We start from the raw sequence: 26,872 nt of genomic DNA on the forward strand, positions 1-26,872 counted from the left end.
GCAGAATCCTCTGTTCTGTATTCTTTAAAGATCCCAACAATAAGAGTTTTTGAATTATTTAAACTTTAAATTACACATTAAAACTATTTAAAATGTTTTAAAACACACAAATAGTATAACTTTTATACGAACTTTATATATTTTTTGTGTTAAAAATGCATTTCTTTATTATACTTACCTTTCTCTTAATTTAAACATATTAAATTTACTACAATGCATACACTTTTCTGCGAATTTATTCTTATATTTGTTTTCAATTATATAGAATATAAAGCAGAATCTAAGGAGTATGAATGTGTTTCACGACCGATCTTGCTAAAATTTGTCATGAATGCTTCATAGATCACGTCAGTGACAGTAATGTATGTTAAGTTAAACGTCTCTCCCATAACCAGAAAATAATGTTTAAAATGCCTAAATTTATCTCTAAAAAAAACCCAACTTTTTAACATATCGGTCAACCAAATTTTACAGTATTTTACACTCTATACAAGGAAACATGAAGCAATGTCAGTGTTACATAAATTAAGGCTGTGCATCACATCCGTCAAATAATAATGTAATGCTCACTCTCACATCTTGTGGTCTTTGGGGGAAAAAACTTTAAGGCCGTCTGTTTATGTTTCCTACGGTTAACGAGGGTGTAACAATAGTATTATATGTACATTTGCACACTAACGAGTCAGTGCAACATCGCTTGTGTTTACATAATAAATATAGTTCCTAATATGTCTTCCCTCTAAAACACTAGTTTGTTATTTGTGTAACGCAAATATTCTACATGGTGTCAGAGTAAAACTTAAAAAGCTGTCCAGACAAAGGTTTTTATTAATCTACTAATGGCGTCTTTTTATTTTGAGCAACCAAAATTGGAATGCTAAAAAACTGTATCAAGAGTTTCTAAGATTTCAACATCACGTAAGTTTTTGTTTCAAAGGACCGTTAGTTGGTGCCGATAGTAAACAAAAAGCCGAATGGCTGGGAATGTGAATTGGTCAACAGGGCCGTGAAGTTTACAAAACTCTAAATATTACTGATAGTGAAGAGGGAGATTCGCAATAGCTATTAAAGAAAATTGAAGACTACATTAGGCCAAAATAAAAGAGTGTCTAGATTTAGAGCACATCAGAGAAAGCAGGGAGGAGGAGAAAGTTTTGATAACTTTGTTTAAGACTTAAAGCTTCTCATGCTGTGAGTATGACAATCCAGACTATATGCTTATTGATTTTATCATAAGTGAAGTCATACAAAAAAAGGTACAATTAAGACTACTTGACCAGGGACATAAGTTGCCCCTTAGCAAGGCTATTGAATTTGGACAACAATAGGAGATATATCAAAGCCAAGTAAAAATGTTTAGGGGCCAAGAAGTTCTAGCAATCAAGAGGCAGTCACACAATGTACTCAAGCAGAAGTATAAGGACAACTTAGATAAATTATGTAGTAAATGCAGCAAGAACCACGAAAAGGGAAAATGTCCAGCAATAAGAACCACATGCAATTTTGGCAAGAAGAAAAACCATTGGTTTCAAATGTGCAGAAAAAGACGCAACGTTAATATGGTAGAAAGTGACAGCCACAGTTATGAAAACATTATACCTATTAGCACTGCAAGTAGCCAGTATAAAAAGGTTAAATATGAGAACATCAATGTCGTTGAAGACAATTGGACTGTAAAACTATTCGTACATTGCAAGACATTATTTTTTCGTATCGACACTGGTGCTAGATGCAACATACTTGTCAAGTCTGAGTTTGAAAAACTCAAAGACAAAGTGAAACTTGCTTATTCTGCAAAATCACTCAAGTCTTACAATAATCATGTCATTAAGACGTTAAGAGCAGTGGTGCTACCTTTAAAGAATAATATTCAAGAAGTGAAAGCAAGGTTCGAGGTAGTAGACCTTACTAGATAACATTTTGATAGACGACACATCAGAATGCTTAGGGTTACTACAACGTACTGATACACAGACATGAATTTACAAAAGATTCTGTGAATATATCTGTAAGTGATTTGAAATACAGTGAAATTCAAGACTGTACAAGCAAGGAACAATGCTTCGGGAAGTAATTATGATTGGTTGGCCAGACACAAGAAGCGAGAATCCAATTAAAGTCAGGCCATATTGGGATTCAATAGACCATTTATCAACTTTTGATGGTATTATTTACAAAGGTCTGAGGATAGTAATGCCATCAAGCTTACGTAAATACATGATACATCTGATTCAGAAGTCTCACTTAGGAATAGTCAAGTGTAAGCAGCAAGCCAGACAAAAGTCATGTTTTGGCCAGGCATGAATGCAGACATTGAAGTGACAGTTAGGGATTGTAGCAGGCGTGCTGAACATATAAATCAGAATTTGTCAGAACCACTAATACAACCAAGACACCAGACCTTCCGTATAGCATGGTTGGTGTGACAAACCGTTTTAGCTCACTCATGGTATCACTCAGGTCTAAACATTTAATTAATTTATTTACACGCTATTAATCATCAATTGCACTAATTTAGCGATCAAGCGCTAAAAACACAGCCACCACCCCTCCAATCCAACCCCACCCCTTTTCGCAGCGATGTCACATTTTATTATCCCACCTTGACACGCGCCACTCTAGACTCTTGACAAGAGTACACTCCCTCCATCTATCTTGGCAAACATCCGTTGACCCCCCCCTTTCCGGGATCGGCTGGTCACTTCAAAGTGCCCATTCAACTCAACGCTGTTCGTCTAGCACTAGCCATTATCAAGGTATTATCTCCCTTAATCCGGCCGAGCTCTGATAATCCCCCCCCCCTTTTATATCCTCTGACCACCTGGGCAAACTCCTTGGACTTTCAACTCGCGCCTTCGCGCGGTGTCTATCTCCCGGAAACGCCGTTACGGTCAAGACGCCGGATAGTCTAGACCACCTTTGCACGTATCTCCCGCCACTCACCCCCTTCTCCACGTGTATATGGACAAGACTTCATCGTCCGATCTCATTCTCGCTGGAGAGCTGACAGGGAGCACATCTACCTCTTGCGTGAGCTCTGGACTATTTTCATTCCCTTATTTCACTTTGGATTGGTGGTATGTAACTTAGTAAAGTGCTTGAAAACCATTTTACTTAGTAATGTATATTTGTATTTGTGCATTTATTACTACATTAGTTGTGTACATATTTGTGCATTCTTATCAAGGATAATGTAAGTAGATTACTGTATACTTATATTCTTTATCATGACTTTTGTGGCTAAATATTCAAGCCAGCTGGACTAGAATTTATTAACGATTCTTACCAGATGTAATTAGCTCTTTAACTATTATTAATCTAACTCTAACATATTAGCGCTCAGCACGAGCCTTCAATATATTACCATTGATTAATTCCTTGGCAGGGAATTATCAAAACACCTCTGTAAACATGTCTTTTTACTGAGTATGTATTTAATTATGCTCTATGTTTACTTATATGAGAGCATGGACGAGTATCAGACGTTGGTCTCCCCTTCCCCTTTCATCTCATTTATCTAAGCGATGTATGTACTTGCTATTAACCGTGATTGGTGAACGTCACTTGTATTACTTATCATATATCACATACTACTGTTTCTAATTTCCCTTTATGGGAGTCCCCATTGTTATTACTATCTCCCTTGATAGGACACTATATTCATTTGTTTGTTCCCGTTGATATTTATGAAACTAGCTTATAGTTTTTCTACATCAGTCTGAAGATGTCCTACACGGAAAGGCATCTACCTCCCAGTGTTATCATTATGGCTAAACCGACGTATACATCATATCGTTGCAGCTTTTATCTATAGGCTACATCTGCCTGAAATCTTAGCAACCTAAAGCTGATAACAGATTTGTTGGCACCAGATCTGCAGACATCAGTCCTACTCATCCTTCAAGTGTCCAAGTAACAACACCAGCCACAGACTCGTCACTGGCTTAACTGAATGGTAGACGCAGCTTAGCTCTGCAACCATACAACGTTGGATTGCAACCGGAGCCTGGATCCACTACGCCAGCCCACCAGCAGACAGCATCAGTACCAGCCACACCCGTCTCATCAGTGTAGCAGCGGACCAAAAGCTAAGGAACCAGCCTAATGACACTCAGACCACTTGGCTCTCAAATCTAATGATGATAGACTTGTCCATGTAAATACGTTAGATCCCATCCTAGCAAATGTACAGCATTTGACCTTTTAACTATCCTTTGTATAATAAACTGTACATAAGTTTACATCATATTATTTGTTGCCTGCATAATAACGCTGTGCTTGTAGTTTGTATGTGCAAGTGTGGGTTTACAAACTATAAAATCCCCTAGACATCTATAACGGCCAATACTTTAATCCAACTTGTCACAGTTGGGTGTGATCTGTTTAACTTTGAGGTAAAAAAAACATGTGCTTGTAGTTGACTTCTCCCAAAGTTTATTGATGTCGAATAACAGTCACAGGAAACTACATTAGATATCATCGAAGCAATGAAGAGTATATTCACATGCCATGGAATACCTAGAAGACTAAGGTCAGATAGCGTGCCACAGTTTGCTTCTAGAGAATTCCTTAATTTCTGTAAATCATACGGATTAGAGCATGAAATGTCGAGTCCTCATTTTCAGAGTTCGAATGTCGAGGCTGAAAGAGCTATTCAGACAGTGAAGAAACTGTGGAAGAAAAGCGAAGACAAATGTATGTCTCTATTAGACTATAGAACTACTCCACTGACTAATATTAATTTGTCGCCAGCACAATTACTCATGGGACGCTGACCAAGAAATCTGTTACCTACGAGCAAGTAGATACACCTAAAACACCAGATCTTCAGGTGGTGAAGAAACCTTTTGACTCCGAGAAACACTCTCAGAAACATTATTATGACAAGAGGAAAGAAGTTAAGAGTCATAATCTACTACAATACGGAACGGCAGTCAGAATACATTTTAATTCAAAGTGGAAACCAGGAACAGTAGTTTCGAAGCATTCTAAGCCTACATCAATAAATGTCAAAAGTGGAAATCAGGTCTACAGAAGAAACAGGAAAGATATCAGAAAGTCTTCTGAGAAAGCAAACATATTTGACAATAATTATGACTTTCCAGATGACTTGTCAGAACAACTGGAACCACAATATCTAGAGAGTTCAAGATTACAAACTACACTAGATGTTGAGCCGTCACTACACACTGCTTCTTCTAACACCTCTAGATCACGTGAACCTTACGCTCAGGCAGAATAGTTAACAAAGCCAAGAGACGTGATTTGTGAATTGACCTTGTAGTTGACTAGTTTAGTTTGTTAGTTATTCTGATAAATATATTTTCAGAATCAAAGAAGAGAGATATAACAAATGTACATTTGCACACTAGCTCGTCAATGCAACACCGCTTGTGTTTACGTAACAAATTGAGTTCCTAATACTTCTTCGCTCTTAAACACTAGTTTGTTATTTACGAATACTCTACAGAGTGTATCATGTAGCCAGCTCAACGACCAACCCCCTTAACTTTTCTTCAACTAATGTTAGGTACCCATTAGAGCTCGGTGGACTCAGAGGTGCCCAAAGATATCGAAACAAAAAAACAAACGTAGTCTAGTGCACTATACAATTTGTTTTTTCCTTTAACATTTCGTGACTTTTATTTAAATGTGTTTACTTCATCTTTTTATAGCGGCCCACGAAAGGGAAATAGACGTTACTACTTTTTGTTGAAAATGTCTGTCCGTCCCTCCGTATCGTTTAGAAAACGGTAAACTAGAAAAGATAGTGAAAATATAAAAACATAAAATTTTAGACCATTCAAAGCACTGATGCAACAGCTACTTTTTTCTTTGCTGAAAGCGAAAATGAGATTTTAAAAATAATTTATGCAAGCAGTTTTTTTTTCATAAAAAATACAAAACTTTAACAACTATTTACTATTAATAGTAACAAACGTTGGATTCGCTTTAATAAGGGGGACAACTATTTACCATATTTTTAACACATTATGCAAACGGTTCTAGTCTTTTTTGTCAAAACATTTTTGTTTACATTTGTTTTGCTCAGTTCAGTAAATTCAGTCAAAATAATTACCATATTTTTACAAAATATGTTTACTTTTTTTTTAAATAGAAAAAGTATTCATATCAATTGGACATAATTTAAAACAACAATAGTTACGTAGTATTTTCATATTTTCGCGTGAACTGCAATACCCGAAAGACATACACGGACACTTAATAAAATGTTTCTTCTTGAAGCTCTTACTAAGTGATTGACACTTTACAAAACAATTTGATCAATTAGATATTCATTATAAGACATCAGTTAGGTCAGGTTCATATCTGACTTCACATTCGCTTTCACCTATCCTTTGGTCTGCAGGAACACTGGGGCACCAAACTAGATCTGTCAACCTCCTTTCTCCATTTAATTGTCTTTGATAGAATTTCTTTCTGATGTTCTTTCTGAAAATATTGAAACCTTCCTTTTACCTGACTAGGTGTACCACTTTGGTGGCTGATTTTGAGTTTGTGTTTCCACAAAAACTGTTTATGCAACCTATTTTCCCTTCAATTTTTTTATGGAGTGTTTTTTTCCCATTTGTGTATGTGAGTTAAGTTTTAGATTTTTTTTTCCGTGGTGCTGTATTACATTACACTCGCATAAATTGTCAGCTATAGAAACATATGTTCGTTCAATCCTCTACCCTATATTTTGTGAAGTCAGAAAGGGTTAAACATTTTACTTAAAATCATTTTACTTTTTTTTTACTTTATCACACCATTTATAAAACTATAAATAAAGATTTTAAACAGGATTCTATTTTGACACAGGAAGGTACTATGACACCTTCAATGAAATACAACAAAGTGTACGAAGAATCTAGGTACGTCGCCTTTCCACAATATTTTTTATTTCTTTATCCATATGTAACATGACATCATATACATTTAATAATGATTAATAAGCTAAAAAAACAACTGAGATATTTCAGTAACTACAAACTTACAATAACAAGCTTCAAATGTTAGAGATTTTTACTATAAAAATAAAAAAAAAAAAAAATTTTCTTTTTTATTTTAAGACCCTTTTAATTTTTTAAAAAATATTAAAACATATGAGAAAGGAAAAAACGTAGAGCAAACGAGATTTAGAAGTGTAGTGGCAATCTGTTCGAACCCAAAGACAAAGTTAGAAAAAGGAAAGGGACAGATCGGATGATTTTTTTGAAATAAAGAGACAAACTAAAACATAGGACGCAATTATGAAAGATCCCCGTTGAGGACAAAATAACGACACATTAATTAATGCTACAAATGCTAGTGCTTAAAATTTCAGAAATAGTATATCTTATATTAAAACAATTTTATTGTTTCTGTAAATCGATTACATAAGATGCATTCCATTCAAATCGCATTTGTAGTGTTGGCTTATCGTGTACTGTTAAGAACAGCATGAACATCGAAGTCCGCAATTCCACAACGCCGCCGTACCTCCCACCCCCCCCTCAATTTTTTTTTTTTGGGGGGGGGGGCGGGGAGAAGGGAAGTCAGGTCTCGGGCAGTGTTTGTAGCAGGTCCTGGCTAGTGTAGAACCATGTCATGGCAATTGTAAGGTTTGTTAATCATTTTAAAGAGTAAGAGATGTACATGTAGCCTTTAATTAGTCAAATAAACAAAACATAAGAGAAACTTTTTTTTCAATTATTAATATTTTATTTGCTTTGTGTATTATTATTATTCTGATAGATCCAAACGATATGGATCCGACATTTATACTGTTGATTTTGTTTTATGTACAATTTTGTCTACACATTCAACAGCTATAAAAATTGAAAAAGCAGGATTCGAGCATACTTATCTCCGTCCATTCTGGTATTATTTAGATTTGTAAGTTCATTTTTATACTGTTTGGCTATAAATAACCAGATATTTGTTTATGTAGTATTATACCTTTTTTAAACAAAATAAATAATATACAATAAAGATGAAACCATAATTTTACTATATTCTTTTTTCAAATATACAGTGTAGCCACATCATATTTCTGGTCCTTTTTGCAATGTGGATTGTATCAGTACTGACTGTAGATACATTAACTTGGATCGAATGGCTAATTTGTACATATATTGTTTGTTATGCTATTGAGTTTGGAAACCAGGTAAGATTATCAATCTATCTATCTATCTAATTATCTATCTATATATATATATCTGTGGTTTAGTCTTAAAATAGGTATTAGTGACACAGAAGGAGTGAAGTGAGCAAACCTCGAGGAGCCTTTGTCCATTTTCATTTACTTTACCGACTCCAAAACGCCCAATTCAGCTGTCCCATGCAAAGTTGTCAGATCCAACACGTGCATTGAGGTCACCGAGGATGATTACCTGTTCCGTATTTGGGATCTCGCTGACATCAGACGAAAGGTTGTCATAGAACATTTCTTTTCCCTCTGGAGTGGAACTCAAAGTAGGAGCTTAGAAATCTATCAAAGTCACGTGTCCAATAGATGTGTTAAGGCGTAGTGATATGAGTCTTTCTGAACCGTTGCACTTCAATCTAGTGACTGTTAATTTATTTTCTTTGCAAAAGAATGTTGTTTTGGAATGTTAAGAAATGTTTGATTGAGATTATGGAAAGTTTGAGACCCAAATCGGATAATGCTTGTCTGGCCCCTTAAGTCTGACCGAAAAAATTTTTTTTTGGGAATGTGCTTTAATTTATTTTCGTTAATTAACTAGCATATTATGTATAAAGTTTCATTGCATGTTAGAATATTAATAAAGTAGACATTCAGATAGGATTTAGATATTGAATTTTGTAAAAGTCATTAATGTACTAAAAATGGATTTTATTTTTATTTACATATTAACTCTCGATGGTTGATTTATGAGATTGCATTACTTCCGATTAGAACATTTTTTATACTTAACTATTTTAGAGCGCTTTGTTTGAATCCTTTTTGTGGGCATGTGAAAGGAAGGAGTATCTATGAAAAATTATCCGAACTGCTCTTAGTCACGTATCAAACAGAACTTATCTCGAACAGGAGTTAAATTGATGTTTCCGCCCCGATAAGTTACAAATCATTTTATGCTAAACACCCAATCACATTTAACCGTTTGGGAAGAAAACAAGATCCGTTGACCGACTTTTTAAAATTCCTCTCTGTCTTTTGCCATGGATAGGCCCATTTATTTATTTATATTGTTATCTCATCGCTTTTTCTGTCTGCTTCTTCTTCTTTTCCCGGTACTGTTCTCTGAGGTAAGGTCTTTGCGTGCCTTAAGGACCTTGTAATATGTCCAAAGTTTCCAATTTGCTTTTTTTGACTGTAGTTAGCAGTTGTAAACCTGTCTCTAGTCCGAGCTAATTTTTTAAAATCAATTTATCTTTAATGTTTTGATAATTATTTACAATTGCCGTGCATTAAACTAAAAGGAATAACAGTATTTAGAGGTAAATATTTTCCGAGAGAATACAAACTCAGAAATCTGATGTTAGTTTAATACAGAGACTATATTTTGGACATTTCTATTCTCTATTATAAATGGGCATTCATTTGATTTTTCTAGTGCAAACAAAATGAGATGAGACATAGATGGTCATGTTGGAGAACCTTTGATTACTTAGAGCCTGTTGCAATCAGTTTGTTTGTTATCGCTTGGATTGTTCGTATGGTGGCTTACGGATATGAAGATGACACAGAGTGGATGGAATGGGCCAGGGTGCTTCTGAGTATTGACTTTGTGCTGTTTTGCATTATAACATTAGAATTTTGTTACACCAACAGTTTTTTAGGCCCAAAGCTGATCATTATAATAAAAATGGTAAGTCATAAAAAATTTCTCATTAAATTGTTTATTAAAAAAAAATTCCATCAGTTAAACAATTTACCCACGGATGTTTTAAAATATAGAAAATAGCTAGAACATAATACAGCATAGAGTTAACGTAACAGGAGAGACATAAATATTATTTCATAAAATATAATGGATGACTATTTATTATCACTTTTGGAAATTAAGATTCATAACTTTTAGTGTGTATTTATAAAGAATATATCCTGAAAATAAAACGCACTATAGATTATATGAAATTATTATACCAATCTAAAGTTATTGTTCATATTCGATGTAACTTCCGGGGCGCGGCACAGCAGGCGACCTGATTATACTGGACTCTTTTTTCTAATTTTTTTCTGTTAATATTTCATGTAATTTGTTACTACTCCAATGTTCCAATGGATGTGCACTGTGTCTTTTGGATTCTAGTGTTGGTATGGATTTTAATTTGTGTGGAAACGTGTATTTCAGTGGAGTTTTGTGGTAAGACGCTTGACAGTATGGACAACACACCCGCCATCTTGGAACCTAATAACGAGCCTAAGCCCAAGGCTTTAACCGAACGAATCCCTAGCACAAAACGTAAGAAGAGAGGACGTAGAGGAGGAATACGAGTTAAGTGTAGAAGAAGAGGACAAAGAGGCTTCCTTCCACCCATCGTAACAGGCAATGTTAGGTCTTTACAAAATAAGATGGAAGAATTAACAGGTTGCTGTGAACATCTGTATCAATTTAGAGAGTGTTCCTTAATGTGTTTCACTGAAACCTGGCTCAATGATACGATACCCGACTCTTCTGTAGATCTCGATACATTTTACGTTTATAGAGCCGACAGAACAATTAATAGTTGGAAGTCAAAAGGAGGAGGACTCGAAATCTATATAAACAAGGAATACTGCAACGCCAATAATGTAAACATCAGGAATAAAATTTGTGACCCTAGCATTGAACTTATGTGTGTCACACTTAGGCCCTACTACTTGCCTAGAGAATTCACCCAGGTGTGTGTTGTTGTTGTGTACATACCACCGACGGCTGACACAGCGACTGCGTCGGAAATAATTTTTGATGTGCTTCACAATATACAATCAAAACACCCAGACTCTGTTTGTATCCTAACTGGAGATTTCAACAACCTAAATATTGACAACACACTGTCAAACTATTGCCAGTATGTCTCCCTCCCCACAAGGCAGGGCAGAACGCTCGACAAATGCTACGTAAACATTAAGCAGGCTTACAAATGTAAAAGTTTGTTCCCACTTGGAGAATCTGACCATGTATTACTCCATCTTATACCAAATTACAAACCTACTCTTAAAACTACAAAGAGAGTTATAAAAACGGTCAAGATGTGGTCTGAAGAGGCTGTAGAAAAACTACGAGGATGCATTGAGAAAACTAACTGGGAAATCCTTATTGAGAACTGTCCAGACATAAGCGAACAAACAGAAACTGTGAACTCGTATCTATCATTCTGCGAGGAGTTAACAATTCCAACAAAAACAATACAAGTCTATGGAAACAATAAGCCCTAGATGACCAAAAAAATCAAACACCCTATTACTGAAAAGAAAACAAATTATAAGGCTAGCTACGAAGAGTTTATAAATGCTAAAAATAAACTGAGAAAAGCAATAATTGAAGGGAAAAAAACATACAAAGAAAAAATTGAGAATTTCTTTGCCAAGAACAACTCAAAACAATGCTGGGAGGGATTAAAGAAAATAACGGGCTGCGCCTCAAAACGAGAACAGATTTTAGGAGCTGATGATGAAAAATTCGCCAACGAACTAAATTATTTTTATTCTCGTTTTGACAAAGAAGATTTTGTTGATCTACACAAAGAACTTTTCAACACTCAGTCCAAAGGAAAACAAGAGCCCTACGTCAATTTTGTAACGGAGGATGAAGTGACCTTGTTATTTAAAAGAGTAGACGTAACAAAAGCTTGTGGACCAGACAAAATTAGTGGCAAGCTGATCAAGCTATGTGCGGAGCAAATTTTTTCTATCTTCTGTCATATCTTTAACCAGTCATTGCAAACGTGCGTAATTCCAAACATCTGGAAAACTTCAGAAATCAAACCAGTGCTAAGAAACCAAAAATAGATTGCTTAAATAATTTCCGCCCAGTAGCACTAACACCTATTGTTATGAAATGTTTTGAAAAATATATCCTTAAACAACTTGTAGCAAAAGTCAAAAACAGCCTAGACCCTCACCAATTTGCATACAAAGCAGCTAGAGGAACTGAGGATGCCATTCTATTGCTTTTGAACCAGCTTTATAAGCATCTCGATATACTCAAAACATATGCACGAGTCCTCTTCGTAGATTTCTCCTCGGCTTTCAATACCATACAGCCACATCTAATGATAAACAAACTGAGTAACTTAAATGTAAGCCCTTACTTGCAAGCATGGGTTCTAAACTTTTTAACCCAACGGCCCCAGTATGTTAAAGTCAACAACACCAAATCGTCAACTCGAGTACTATGTACGGGTGCTCCACAAGGTTGTGTACTTTCTCCTGTACTATACACTCTTTACACTAATGACATAAGAATCATCTATGACTCAGTTAAACTCATTAAATTCGCTGATGATATTGCCATAGTCGGTCTTATTTCAGGAGACGAAACTCAGTATCGAAGCTCGATAGAAGAGTTTACAAACTGGTGCACCGACAACTTTCTAGAACTGAATGTAACAAAAACTAAAGAACTTATAATAGATTTTAGAAAGAAAAAACAAACTATACGTGAACTGCAAATAAACACTACATCTATAGAACAAGTAAAGGCATATAAATATCTAGGCCCTATCATCAACAACAAGCTTTCATGGGAAGACCACCTTGGAACTCTGACAAAGAAAACAGCCCAGCGACTCTTTTTTCTATACAAACTCAACAGTTTTAAATTAAACAAGAAGATCCTTGAGACATTTTACGGCGCAACTGTACAAAATCTGCTAACATACGGAATAAGTTGTTGGCAAGGCAACGCCTCATCTAAACTGTTGCAACGTCTAGAAAACATCATTAAAAAAGCATCAAAAATTACACTCACAACATTACCACATTTAAAGGAACTTTTTGAACAAACGTGCCAAAGAAAAATCGAAAAAATCTTGGAAGACAACGGCCACAACCATCAGAACAACGCCAGGTCGTCGCGAAGTGGGCGACTGCTGTCAATCGAAACAAGAACGGAGCGGTACAAAAACTCGTTCGTACCTCACTCGGTTAGACTCTATCACCGCCACTCTTTGATCAGGGAACATGAAATGCACCAAGATACCTGTGTGTAGTCGCTGAATGAACTCTTTATGTTTTCTGTTGTATTAATGTGTATTTTTCTGTTGTGTTGTCTTTATATGAGAAACGAGTCTTTGTAATCACAACAAATTTCCGTAAGGATCAATGAAGCAGTCTTAGTCTTAGTCTTAGTTGTATATTAAAATCCTTTATGTCATTTTAGATGAGAGCTTACAAAGCATGATTAACTTTATTTATTTGATTTATTAAAAGGAAACATTTATTGTGTTGTTAAAGTATTACTCTGTAATCATACTTAGAGTATCCATGTCACAAGTATACTAGTTAATGTCATAGTATCTTAACAAGAAATTTTGCAATTCGGGAATGAGCTACATGTAGTCCAAAAACACCCTCAAGCCTTCTAAATTGGAGCTTTTCTTTCCACCCAGAAAAATGTCAGTTATTAAGAGTAACAAAAAAAAACTAAAAAAAATTAATTCCACTTATCTTACTCATGGTAAAATATTGATGAAACTATAAAAATCCAAACAAAGCATTAGGGTTTATTACAATAAATTTCTATAAAACTAAAATGTTATTTAACCTTGGTTAAGCCAATAATAGAATATGCATCCTCTGTTTGGGACCCCTCAACTCAAGAAAACAGACACAAAAAAGAACAGTGAGATTAATAACAAACGAATATTCTTATTTGACTAGAGTAACACCTTTAGTAAAATCACTAAATTTAGAAAGCCTTCAGGATAGAAGACTCAAAAGTAAAGTAGCAATTATACATAAAACACTGAACCATAATCTTCAAATACAAAAACAAAATTTAATAAAATACTCAAAAAGACACAAAGATAAAGGCACATTCCTCGTTCCACATGCTAGGACAAATTTGTACAAATGTTCCTTCTTCCCTAGTGCTATTGGAGCATGGAATGGGTTGCCTGAGCTAGCTAGGAAAACCAGTGACGTGGCAGAATTTATGGCATTGGTTATTATGCATGACTAAATGTGTGTCGCTTATGACGTAATCATCTTCTTTTCTGAAGTAACGTCTGTATTATATAAGATTAGATAAGAAATATCAAGCAAATGCATTAATTTATGCTCGTATTTTTTAAAATTATTGATGCTGCCTTTGCTCCTTTTTGACTGGGACGATGGTGAAGAACATTCTTATATCCACTAATATCTCAACCAGGTGCACTTGTTGAACCTAAATTCTAGGCCTTAACTAAATATAATAACTATAATTATGTGCAAATAGAAACAATCGTCACTAACGGGTATATATTAGTTCACTTCCTCTGTGAAGCAAATAATTGCAGTTGTACTTCAGTCGAAGCACTACTTTTTAATTTATACTTTAGAAGTGAATAGATTTGAAGGTGTTAATAATGGCTAAAACTTGACTACTCAAAATCCAGAGGGGTGCAAGTAAATTTGCGCCATCGATCCCTGATAAGATTTTGATTTGATTTGTTGATTTGAGGCACATCGGCACAATTTAGGCCATGTCGTGCCTGCAGTCCCCTAAGGACTACTCTCTCTCTAAACAACAAGGGCCAGATTCTATACAGTAATATAATTAAAATTAAGGTCTATTCACAGTTAAAATAGTAAAGGTAGTAAAAATTTAAATATTTGGTAAAAATCTAATGTAAATAGTGCATGTTCACAAATTCAGAAATCAGATCTTCGTAGATAGCCCCACTTCCCGAATAAAGCCCAGTACCTTCCCAGGGTCGACATTATTAAATAGTGTTTTTAGATTAGTGGCTCTAAAATGTTTCGCCCTGACATCCTGGTATCTGGGGCAATCAACGAGGATATGTTCCACGGTGAGGCGAGAGTCACAGTACTCGCAAAGTGGGGGCTCCTCTCTCTTCAGTACTAAAGAGTGCGTGATGTAGGTGTGGCCAATCCTAAGTCTGGACATGGTTGTGCTACCACGCCTTGTCAGACCCTTAGATGTGGGCCGCCACCTGACATCCGCCACAATCTGCCTGAGTTTACTGTGAGTCTCAGCCTCCCATCGGTTCTGCCACTCTCGATAGGTGGCAGAGGCAATACTTTGTCTCAGGTCCGAGTAGGGAATTTGGGTTCCTGACACCGCATGATTTAGGGCTCTCTTTGCTTCTCTGTCTGCGGCTTCGTTTCCCTCAATGCCAACATGGTAGGGGACCCAGATGAAGGTGACATCCCTACGGTCGGCTGTTATTAGGTCCAACAGCTTCAGGCTCTTATGTACCAATGGGATGTCAGTCTTCATCCGCCCCAAAGCTTGCAATGCAGATTTGGAATCGGAGCAGATTATAAATTTACTCCTTTCTGATGCTTTTACGGCCATAAGTGCAAGCAATATTGCATGCAATTCGGCCGTAAAGATGGAGCAGCCATCGGGGAGTCTACGGGAGATTGTTTTGTTCCGAAAGGAGCAGGCACACGCGACCTTTCCCTCCATTTAGGATCCGTCTGTGTAGATGGTGCCACAATCTCCGTAGCTCTTCTGCAGTTCCCTAAAGTGGACTTGTAGTATGCTTGGGTCTGTATTTTTTTTTTTGAAATTAAGGAGGGATAAATTTAATTTAGGTTTATTCATTAGCCAGGGAGGATTCTGAGGGGTTTCTATTTTAGAGATTTGGTCAATGGGTGGGGTTAAATTTTGGATGGGTTCTCTCATTCGAAGGCCCAACGGCTGTATGACGTTAGGCCTTCGATTGTATAATTCTACCTCTGTGGGGTTAAATATGGAGTCAAAAGCAGGGTTCGTGGGGTTGGATTTTAGCTTGACTATATACTGCATTGCAAGCATTTTCATTCTTATATCCATGGGGAGTTCTCCAGCCTCCACATGGAGACTTGGGATAGGTAATGTACGAAACGCGCCGAGACAGAGACGCAGGGCAGCATTTTGTATTGGTTCCAGTATTTTTAGGTACGACTTCCTTGCTGCTCCATATATTATGGATCCGTAGTCTAGCTTGGATCGAATTAGACTCCTATAGAGCAGCAGCAAGGTATCTCTGTCAGCTCCCCAGTCCGTATGGCTGAGTACTCTTAGTATGTTTAATGACTTTTGACATTTCTTCTTAAGTTCCTTAATGTGGGGGAGAAAATTAAATTTGGAATCTAAGGTGAGGCCTAAAAATTTTGTAGTTTTCACGACAGGGATCTTCTTTTTGTGTATAAATAGTTCAGGGTCTGGGTGGAGCCCCCTTAGATTACAAAAATGCATACTAACTGTTTTGGAGTCAGAGAATTTGAAACCATTATAGTTTGCCCAACCCTGAATTTTGTTTAAACATAACTGTAATTTCCTTTCTAAGGTGTTCATGTTTTTCCCATAAGTAAGAATGACAAAGTCATCAACATACAAAGAGCACTCAATGGCACGGGACAGCGCATTTATGATGCTATTTATTTTAATGTTGAACAGGGTGACTGACAGAATGCTGCCCTGGGGTACACCCATTTCCTGGTCATGAGTGTCAGAAGCGGAGTTGCCCACTCGGACCTGAAATTTTCGATCTTTCAGGAATTCCTCCACAAAACGGGGGAGGTGTCCCTTAAGCCCCATATGCGCCAGGTCACGTAGAATGCCATGTTTCCAGGTTGTGTCATAGGCCTTTTCTATATCGAAGAATACAGCTACTAGATGTTCTCTTCTGAGTAATGCATTTCTAATATAAGCTTCCAGCCTTACCAGGTGGTCAGTTGTTGTCCGCCCCTGCCGGAATCCGCACTGGTAGTTTGAGATCACTTTATTCCTTTCCAGGTACCAGACCAGCCTACTGTTAATCATTCTTTCCATGGTTTTGCAGATGCAGCTTGTTAGTGCTATTGGTCGATAGTTAGCTGGGTCAGAGCCGTCTCTTCCCGGTTTAGGTATCGGTATAACTGTGGCTTTCCTCCAGCTGTTTGGGAAAGCGCCTGTTTGCCACACACAGTTATAGACCCCTAGCAGGACTGCCAATGAGGGTTCGGGAAGGTGCTTGAGGAACTGGTAATGGATTTCGTCTTCTCCAGGCGCTGTGTCATGTGACTTGTCCAGCGATTCCCTCAGTTCCTCAAGCGAGAACGGTTTGTTGTAGTCTTCATTGTTCTCTGACCTGAAATCAATGGGGTGTCTTTCCTCCCTGGTTTTGACTTTTTGGAACTCTGGCGTGTAGTGTGCAGTGGATGATTTTTCTGCTATTGAGGATGCAAGACAGTCAGCTATTTCTCTGGGGGACGTGACAGTTCGTCCTTGGTTTTTCAAATGCCCTATTGCATTTGATTCTTTCCCTTTGATTCGCCTTACTGCCTTCCAAACCGCTCTAGCAGAAGTTTTGGCATCCAGACTACCGACAAAACTTCTCCAGGAATTCCTTTTGGCTGACCGTATGGTTTGTCTAGCCTTTGCTCTAGCTATCCTGAATAGCTTTAGGTTTTCCTGTGAAGGATTCTTTATAAATGCAGCCAGTCGTTTTTTCCTATCACCAATAGCACTTTTGCGAGCTGTATCAAACCATGGTTTGCTAGGCCGTTTTGGATTTGCAGAGGTTAGGGGTACAACTTTCCTGGCTATACCTAGTAGCTTGCTAGCAAAGGTATCAGCTGGTCTCTGTTCATGGAGGATATTTTCTGTGATATCCTCAGAGCATCTTTTTTGGAATTGTTCCCAATCAGCCTTATTCATTTTCCACCGCTGAGGTCGTCCCAATGAAGGGAGATTGTTAGTAATGATGATTGGGAAGTGATCACTTCCCCGTAGATCATTGCTAACTGACCATTTAAAATCGTCCAGAAGTCTGGGGACGCATACGGTGAGGTCAATGCATGTGAATGATCCAGTTCCTGGGTGCAAGTAGGTCGGTGATGCATCATTAAGTATGCATAAATCATGTTGGAGGAAGATATCCTCCAGCATACGACCTCTTGTGTCGGTATTGTTGGATCCCCACATGGTGTTATGGGCATTGAAATCCCCAAGGATTAAATAAGGCCGGGGCAGTTGTTTCAATAGGTCCTCCATGTCTGTTCGGTTTAATGGAGCGCCTGGTGGTAGATACAGGCTGCAGCAAGTGATAACCTTGTGAAGGGTTATCCTAGCTGCTACGGCCTGTAGTGTGGTCTGTAGTTCTACCCTCTCATGGGGGATGCTATCCTTCACAAGGATGCAGACTCCACCTGATGCTCTCTCTGCATCCTCAACATTCTTGGTGTAAGCACGGTAGCTTCGGAAGCTGATGCAATCTTTTAGAAATGTTTCCTGTAAGCAGACAGCTACAGGAGTCTCAGAGTCCATCAGTAGCTGCATTTCCTCGTAATTGGCCTTGAGGCCTCTACAATTCCACTGTACAATTCTGGAATCCATGGCTTATTCTAGATGACCTACTTGGAGCTATTTGGGCTTGGGAGGCCCCCGGAGGGGTTTCCCTTTATTACAGTGACCTTGGTATTTTTATTCTTGGGTTTGGATGGAGAGGAGGACAACCCCCTTTTGGGGGAAGTCTTTCTCTCTGGAGAGGGGAGATCCATCTGGTTAGAGCGGAGGTTATTTCCTCCTCTCTCACCTCGGGCATCCTCTCCGCTTTGATTTCTCCCCTTAGGGAGTTGGTCAACCTCTAACTCAGTAGAGGTTGGGGTGTCTGGCTGGGTTCTCTGAGGAGAACCTGTGTCAGACATGATGTCTCCGGGTTCTCCCAGAGTATTGGTTTTGACATGCTGCTCAGTCTCCATGCTCTCATCAGCGAGCACAGAGAACCTGTTCTTTAGCATGACAACAGGGCTTTCTTGTTTCTTCAGAGGTGTGTTCTTTGGCGGTGTTTTCTTCTGAGTTGGGGGAGGAGGAGGGGGTGGTGGGGTCAATGTGTCCGTCTGTGTGGCTATGGATCTTCCTTTCTTAGCAACAGCCTGGGCGTAGGTCTTTGTCAAGCCGAATTGGCCCTTGGGTAGGGCCAGTACAGCCGATTTCGCCTGGCTAAAGGTACATCCGTTTCTTGCCTTGTACTCCTGCACGGCAACCTCCTGTTTCCACACAGGGCAGTCCTTGGAGTAGGCTGAGTGGCCAGCTTGACAGCTTGGGCATTTGAACTGGGCTGTGCAGCCCTTGTCCTCATGACCCTCTCCAGCACATCTGGCACACACAGTGTTCCTCTTACAGACTGCCGCGCCGTGTCCATAACCCTGGCACTTGAAGCACCTCATGGGGTTAGGTATGTAGGGCCTCACTGGAACTCGTAGGTATCCTGCCTTCACATACTCTGGCGGTGTCCTAGTTCCGAATGTGAGGATAATAGTGGCGGTTTTGACCTCCTCACCCTCCCTGCGCCTGGTAATGCGCCGGGCATGGGTGACTCCTTCAATGCCCTCCACTATTTCCTTCTCGGAACATTCCAGTAGGTCCCTAGAGCTGATTACACCTCTGCTGGTGTTCAGACTCTTGTGTGGCATGACTTCCACTTGGAGATCACAGAGTCTTCTGCATCTTAAAAGCCCATCAGAGTGTGTCTTGCTGTCTACTTCTACAAGGAGTTCCATTGTTTTGTGTAGCTTAGACACACTCTTGGGCTCTCCCACTTCTGACTTGAGTCCCTTATAGATAATAAAAGGGCTCAACTTGGTCAGGCTTTTTCCCTCCTCTGTGCATCTAACCACCAGAAATGATGGCCAGGTGGCACAGCTTTTTGGGACCTCCTCTTTTTTATCGTCAATTCGTCGTTTCTTGCCCAGACATAGGTCTGGGGCAAGTAGTTTTGTGTGTGTTTTTTTGTCCATATATATTTTGGTTAATTCGGCACCTGTGCTCCCCACCCGCCATCGAGTCCAACAAGGGGACGGGCCATTCGGATGTCCAGAATGAGCCCGCCAGGGCTACACAGGTGCTATACTCAGTCAGCTGCTACATTGGACATGTGTCCGATACAGCAGCTCCCTGATTGACCCTCCAGCCACCGCCCTCCAGCATAGGTCGACGACCTATGCTGGTAGCTCGGCATGACCAGCCGGTTGACCCAGAGCGGGCCATCTGGGTCTCAGGTCTAGGGGAACTTGGAGCCAAAGTATTGTGTTGTTGTGGTTTATCCTCAGATAGCCACCACTCAAACACCAGGATCTCTTTATCCCCCCTTACCCGTCGCAGTCCACGGCAAACGGACTGGTCTAGGACGTAGTGAGAATTTAAAGTTAAGGAGACAGTGTGATGATCAATGAAGGCAGACTTAGGAAAAGAGGAGGCAGACACAATGATAGAAAAGAAGTAGGGCACTTTTGAGCTCCAAAAGTGCTAAGGAAAGAGGAGCGCAGTTTAACGTCATGTCTCGGGACGAGATCCCTGATAAGCCTAGGCTAGTCTACTACAATATTAATTTATCATTACATCGTACTTCAGTGGAAACTCTAATTGTTCAGTTGCTACTAAAAAGATAATCGATTTGATAGTGCAGAAAATTGGTTAGAATGTGACTATTCAAAATCTAGAGTGCATCACCTTGCACCCCCTGCGGACGCCCATGCCTACAGCGAAAAAACAACAAAGTTGGAAATCGGTATCTATATTTCGTGATTTGTAGGTTACCTTCAGTTGTAAAGAGTTTTGATATAATTAATGCTAAACCTTTAATTATGCTCTGAATTTTGTCACACAGAAATTTATACTCTCCACGTTTCTGTAAAACGTTGGCAAAGAACAGATGACCTTTACATCATCTGCCATATAAATCGCAAGGTCTGAAAGGGGAACTATAACGGTTTAGATTAGTAGCCTATAATGGATAATGAGCTCTTTTATTCTATTCCTGAACATAAAGTAAACAATAAAACAAATACTTCGATTATTATGACCAGTTTATTACTTTTTTTTTATAACGCCCAAACAGCTCTTTTCTTACTTTAATTAAAGTTGATGTTTTCTGTACATTAACATGTTACTTATTTAAATAAAACATAGAATGTGCACTAAACAAGATATTTTTTACACTATTATTCTAGGGAATATATATCGTGTTTCCTTTCTACATGTGACACGTATAATAACACAATGCTATACATCTTTTTTGTATTTTATATACGTTGAAAACTTAATATTTATTTTTAATTTAGAAATACTTCGATTAATTTTCAATTTTATTTTTGCTTTAGGTCAACATTTTGTTTCATTTTTTGCTGATCACTTTGGCTTTTTTCGCTTCATTCGCTGTGGCATCTCAAGCAGTGCTCTATCCGAACTCAGAAATGAATCCATTGCTCATTTTCCACATATTGAAGAGACCATTTTGGTCTTTATTTGGTGATTTCTCTATAAATGATATTGATACAGATGGTAAGTAGCCGAAACTAAACATTAACGAAATTCTCAAAATTTATCTCTTCACATAAATTGATATCGCATCCCGCCCTTTTTAAGTTTTCGAAACTTGTTAACTGAATTTTTGTTGGCAATATCTTTCTTATTTTTAGAATTCTTTTGCTTTATGTATTCGCAGTTAAAGAGTGTACAACAGACAGTGCTATCTACGATTCATACACAGAGCTTCGATGTCCTTCAAAATCTGGAACCTATTTAGTTCCAGCGTTGATGGGGATCTACGTCATTATTGTTGACATTCTGTTATTCAACTTACTAATTGCTCTCTTCAAGTAAATGTGTTTTTTTATTTCAAATGATACGGATAGAAAGAAAGAAAAGACTAACTTATTTGTGTGAACATTTAACCACTTTATCCTTCCTGGGCAGGCATAACTTTATGGTGGAGGACTTGGGGTGTAGGCATGGAAATTTGGTTAGTAATTTTCTCATGAGTGTGTCAATGTCATGTAGGACGGTGTAAGTCCATTTAATGACACCAAACGTGTAAAGGAGCACTGACACGGCCCAGCTCTTTATTGCAGTTGCTGTGATGAGGTTACTGCCAGACAGTTGAATGTTGATGATTTTATCTACTCTTTTCTCTTATATTTACCATTAAATTATTATTATTATTAATATTATAATTATTTCAATGTTAATATTCATAATGTAATTAATTTACTCATAATTTTTTTTAATCTCAAGTATCAATTAATTATAAACTAAATGCTTATTGACTTCAGATAAAAAATGCACACAAGACAATCTCTTACTCATTTCTTTTTTTTTTCAAGTTATTCTTTTTGGTCGAATGTCTACAGAATTATTATAAGTACTAGAATTAAATAATTCATATTCTTCTTTTCACAAAATTATTTTATCATGCTTATCATTTACAATCTTATGCGAATTCATCAGCCTCTTGCGACATAGAAATTTAATACTATTTTTTTCTTTTTTTTTCAAATTTACTTTGATGGACAGACGGAGAGACAGACAACACAAGACAAATAGCGATTTACTCTCTTTCCGAGGGTTGGGTGAGAAGGTTGCTAGAAATAACTACTATGAGCTTATTAAAAAAAAACAGTTTTCTTTTTGATGTACTATTGAAAGTGTAGATATTACATACGCTTGTTTCTTTGGTTTGATAACTTTCTGGCGTTCCACCTGAAAATCAGAAGATTAAGCCATACCTTCAATCCCCTGCATACGCCAGCTGATTAAACCAGGATGAATCTTGAGATTTTTGTGACAAATGTTCTAACCAGGAATCCAGTAAAACAGCAATATAGACATTTATGTTCTTTATTTTGTATAGATAAACCTAAAAATGTAATGTTATACGAGCCAAAAAAAGCAACATTTTCTGATGTTTGTTCTACATAATGAAATAGATATGATATGTTGCTTTTTTTTTTAAACTTTGCTGACATAATTCAAATTGAAAAAAAGAAAAAAAGCTTCTCAAATATGGCACCATCAGACACTCTCTTTCACATTTGAGCACATCAAAATGATTTGTCTGCCACCCCCATTTACAGTACTTATGCCTGTACTGCTCTATCTACAAAAAAAGGATGATCCTAATTCTCCATTTGGTAAGGATTTTATTTTTTTGATTAGTAAACTCAGACATATTTGTAGAAAAGTTCATGTATAAAAATTTCATTATATATTAGTAAGTTGCTTTATACTATTAGACACTATTATCTTTTATATTTTCTTTACAACCTAATTAACATCAAGTTTACATTGTAATGCAAAAATAGTGAAAGAAGAGAAGGATAGAGATAAAATGATAAAACTTGCAAATATTGAAAAGCAGCAAAGAGATATTTGTATAGAAGAAATGGAGAATAAAGAAAGGTATTTATCAGCAAATACTTTGTATTTTCTTAGTTCAAAAAAGTATAAGATAATGATGTGAAATCATGGGCGTAGCCAGGATTGTTTTCGGTTTCGGGGTTAGGGAGGATTTTTTTATCCCCCGCCCCCCCCAAATAAAAAATGTGTATGTATTTGTGTGTGTACATAATCTTTATTACATTCTGACCCTTTATTTTTTCGAAACACGTTTATTGTACCCTAGAATAGGTTCTTCCTTTAGTTAGTAGAAAAATTGTTGATTCCCAGTCATTACTAGCAAGGGGGTCTGAGGAAGTGCTAGGAAGTCCCCCCTGCTCGGGCCAAAGCCCCGCCGCAAAGAGCACTATTTCTGGTATTGAATGCCAACAAAATGCTTATTCTCAGGTATCTACAGTGCATTTTCCTGCTATTAAAAAGTTTTATTTGAAAAACCTAATGTGCCATTCTTACTGACTTAGACCATACCGCACCGTTCGGCGCATTTGCCGTCAAGCTGTTTCCATAAAAATCTGTCACTGATAATGCCTAAGGCCTCTTCCCACCTGCTCTGAGGACCTCTATGAATGTGTGGCGCCAAGTTGTACTAGGATGTCATCCCATTTCTTAATATGCGTAATTCATTTTGTCGGAGAACATGTCCCGCAAAGCTCATGCGACGCTCTGTCACAATCCTACTAAGGGGTCGACTTCCAGTTCGGCAAAGGATTTCTTTGATTTAAACACGATCTCTAAAACTGACTCCTAAAATCTGTCTTAACCATCTTGGTTAAGCAACATTTAGTGTTTTTCAATTTTGGCAGATGACTATTCACTGCACTTTATTAATGGAGCCCCGCCACTGGTAAAAATGTGTAACCTCTCTTGAATACGCTCTTGGAATTAGGTAACAGTAGTTTGCTTTAGATTTTTTTATCGAAAAGGAAGTTTTATCGTCAAAATCATCTGTTGGGGGTTTTAAACTAAAACATCTCATAACTTTTTTTTAAATTCAAAATCCCATTTAGCTACGATCATAAAATGTAGTAACTGTAGTTTGCTTTAGAATAATATTGAAGATAGAGGTTGTCCACCTCAAAAGAGGTATTTTTTAGCGTCAAACCCTTCTAAAGGTGGATTTAAACTCAAAACCCCTTTTGGCAATGCTCATAGCATTTTGAATGCGTAATATTTTTTTTTAACATTGAAGATGTATTTTTTTTTCTTCAAACTCCACTGGAGGGGAGTTTAAACTTAAAACTGAGTCAAAATTCATTTAGCTACGCTCATAACATTTTCAGTGCATTATTTGCTTTTTTTTCATATTGAAGAGGGGGTTAATCGTAAATTTTGGAGAGGGTTTAAAAATCAAAATCTTCCTTAACTGTACTCATGGAATTTGGGGATTGTTTGCATTTTTTTGTTTTGTTTTATAGAAGAGGGGTATTTAACTGCAAAAACTCCTGGTAGGGGGTTTGAAACTCAAAACCCCCTGGTAGGGATTTTAAACTCAAACCCCCTGGAAGGGGTTTTAAAATCAAAACCCCCTTCGCTGCGCTGGGGCAAGTGATGGTTTAGCATTAAAATCTCACCTAAAATAAACAAAATCAAAGCTAAAAATCAGTCATTAAAGTCCGTCTCCCCCCCCCCTTCTGTGGGGATTTCATTTCGGGGGGGGGGGTGTTGAACCCCCTAAACCCACCCCTGGCTACGCCCATGTGTGAAATGATTATATTTATACTTACATTTTTAGTGTAATACATTTATTTTTACGTAATTTATTGTCTTTTTTTTTGTAACTAATTTGTTTTCATTACAGCCAACAATCAGATGACTACAATAAAATTTTGCTTGAAATAGGTACGTTTTAAAAACCTCAGAGCTTGATTACTATCGGATCGTTTTAAAAATATTAAATGTAGGTTTCTCTTTTTATAGTTAATATTTATAGTTAATATATCATTAATAATATAGTTAGTATAGGGGAGGTTCATCTATTTTTTATTTCTTTAATATTGATTAGAAACTTATAAAAAAAAACTAGTTGGTTTGTAAAGGAACTAACCCTAATTTATAAAAAAAAAATAATTAGAAAACAGTGTGTCTCTTTTGTGGTTGCCATGGTAACAGCCACTATCTTGTTTTTTTTTATATGGTTTAAAAAATACTTTCTAGCTAATCGATAAAAACGATAAACTTTTTTTTTTATATTTCGAAGTAAGACATGATTTCTTTAATGTTATAATTAATATATCGTTACTAATATGGTTATAATTTAATTATGCTCGAAGTAATACATGAAATCTATTTTGTATTTGCTTACTACGGTTTTAATAAAATATTTATTATAGATCGTTTGAAGTTAATCCACAATGATGTTCAAGATATAAAAAATTTCGTAAGTTTGTTTTAGCCATCTTCTAGAAAATACTTTATTATTTAAGACCTATGTGTGAACAATGGTGTTAAACTGCTCAATTCACAGTTGCAATAAAAAAAATGCACCATCATTGCAAGATTTTAACAACAGTTGTATATGTCTCCTAGCAAATATATAAAATATTGAAAGTTTTCTACAAGTGCTTAAGGGGACATACGATTCGGAAAATAACGAATTTTTATTATTTTTTTCGTTTTTTTTTCTTTCGGGAACTTATTTGATATTTGGCATACTTATTCTGTACATATATATATAAGAGATGGGAATCGAACCCATTTTTTAAAGTTCGGGTTCGGTCAGATTTAATTTCGGGTTCGGTTCGATGTCGAGTATAGTTCGGGTTCGGTTCGCTTCGGTCATAAGTGAGGTTCGAGTTCGGTGCGTTCGGTTCGGTTTCGGTTCGTTTCCCATCTCTAATATATATCTACTTATGCATGCAAAAACTTTTTGATATTTGCGTAAGTTGGTTTTTGTTTGAAAAGTTCATATTTGGCATACTTATTCTGTACAAACGCATTAAGAAACTTTTTGATATTTAAAGTAGTTTTTTTTGTTTTTTTGTTTTAGCGTTTCAAAGTTTAGAATTATGAAATATGTTTGTATTATTCAAGGTTGCAACACTAAAAAAATCATTAAAAGAAACAATAAAAGATAACAATATTTCCCTTTATGCGTTTTTAATACTTGTCATGTATGATGTTTATGTGTAAAAATTATTAATTTATCTTAAGTATTTTTTGAGTTATAAGCTTTTAATTATAGTTTGTTTGTTTCTTGGCCACCTTGGATTGTTTCCATTACAACCAACTATATTTTTTCAATTGTTTAATTAAGTACTATTAAAATAATATAAAATATTTAGTCTAAATGGAGAACATTTTTTTTCCCTTCTTACCGACTCGTATGTCCCCTTAATAAGTAGAAACATTTTATAAACATTTTACTTACTAAGCAAATAAAGAGATACTTTTAAAACTTTTGGAAATGATGTTTAACTTCATCTTTTTGTATATTTTTTAATTACTATTTATCAGAATACACACGAATGCGGTCGTTTTTATGCAAAATACGAAATTATTCTATGCAATGACTAGTTCTGCGTCAGGCAAAATAGAAATTGTTTTATTTACATAACTAAAACTTTAAA

The 26,872-nt window shown here is 36.9% G+C and overlaps 1 protein-coding gene across 20 annotated transcripts in view; it reads left to right on the forward strand.

Annotated features, from left to right (window-relative positions):
- The window catches only part of LOC106078839 (uncharacterized), a 75,343-nt gene extending 53,617 nt beyond the window's left edge, over positions 1-21,726 (forward strand). For 19 of the 20 annotated variants that reach the window (XM_056045750.1, XM_056045749.1, XM_056045756.1 and 16 more), the window contains 6 exons: positions 6,823-6,875; positions 7,812-7,878; positions 8,018-8,149; positions 9,564-9,818; positions 21,233-21,413; positions 21,577-21,726. In XM_056045750.1, the coding sequence (XP_055901725.1) occupies positions 6,823-6,875; positions 7,812-7,824 (66 nt within the window). In that variant the 3' untranslated portion in view covers positions 7,825-7,878; positions 8,018-8,149; positions 9,564-9,818; positions 21,233-21,413; positions 21,577-21,726. Of the gene's footprint in view, positions 1-265; positions 394-6,822; positions 6,876-7,811; positions 7,879-8,017; positions 8,150-9,563; positions 9,819-21,232; positions 21,414-21,576 lie in introns of those variants that run through there. The other variant, XM_056045752.1, reaches the window with a different exon arrangement.
- Positions 21,727-26,872: the final 5,146 nt, after the last annotated feature.

Source organism: Biomphalaria glabrata, chromosome 11 (genome assembly GCF_947242115.1).
Source record: "Biomphalaria glabrata chromosome 11, xgBioGlab47.1, whole genome shotgun sequence".
NCBI classification, from domain to species: Eukaryota; Metazoa; Mollusca; class Gastropoda; family Planorbidae; genus Biomphalaria; species Biomphalaria glabrata.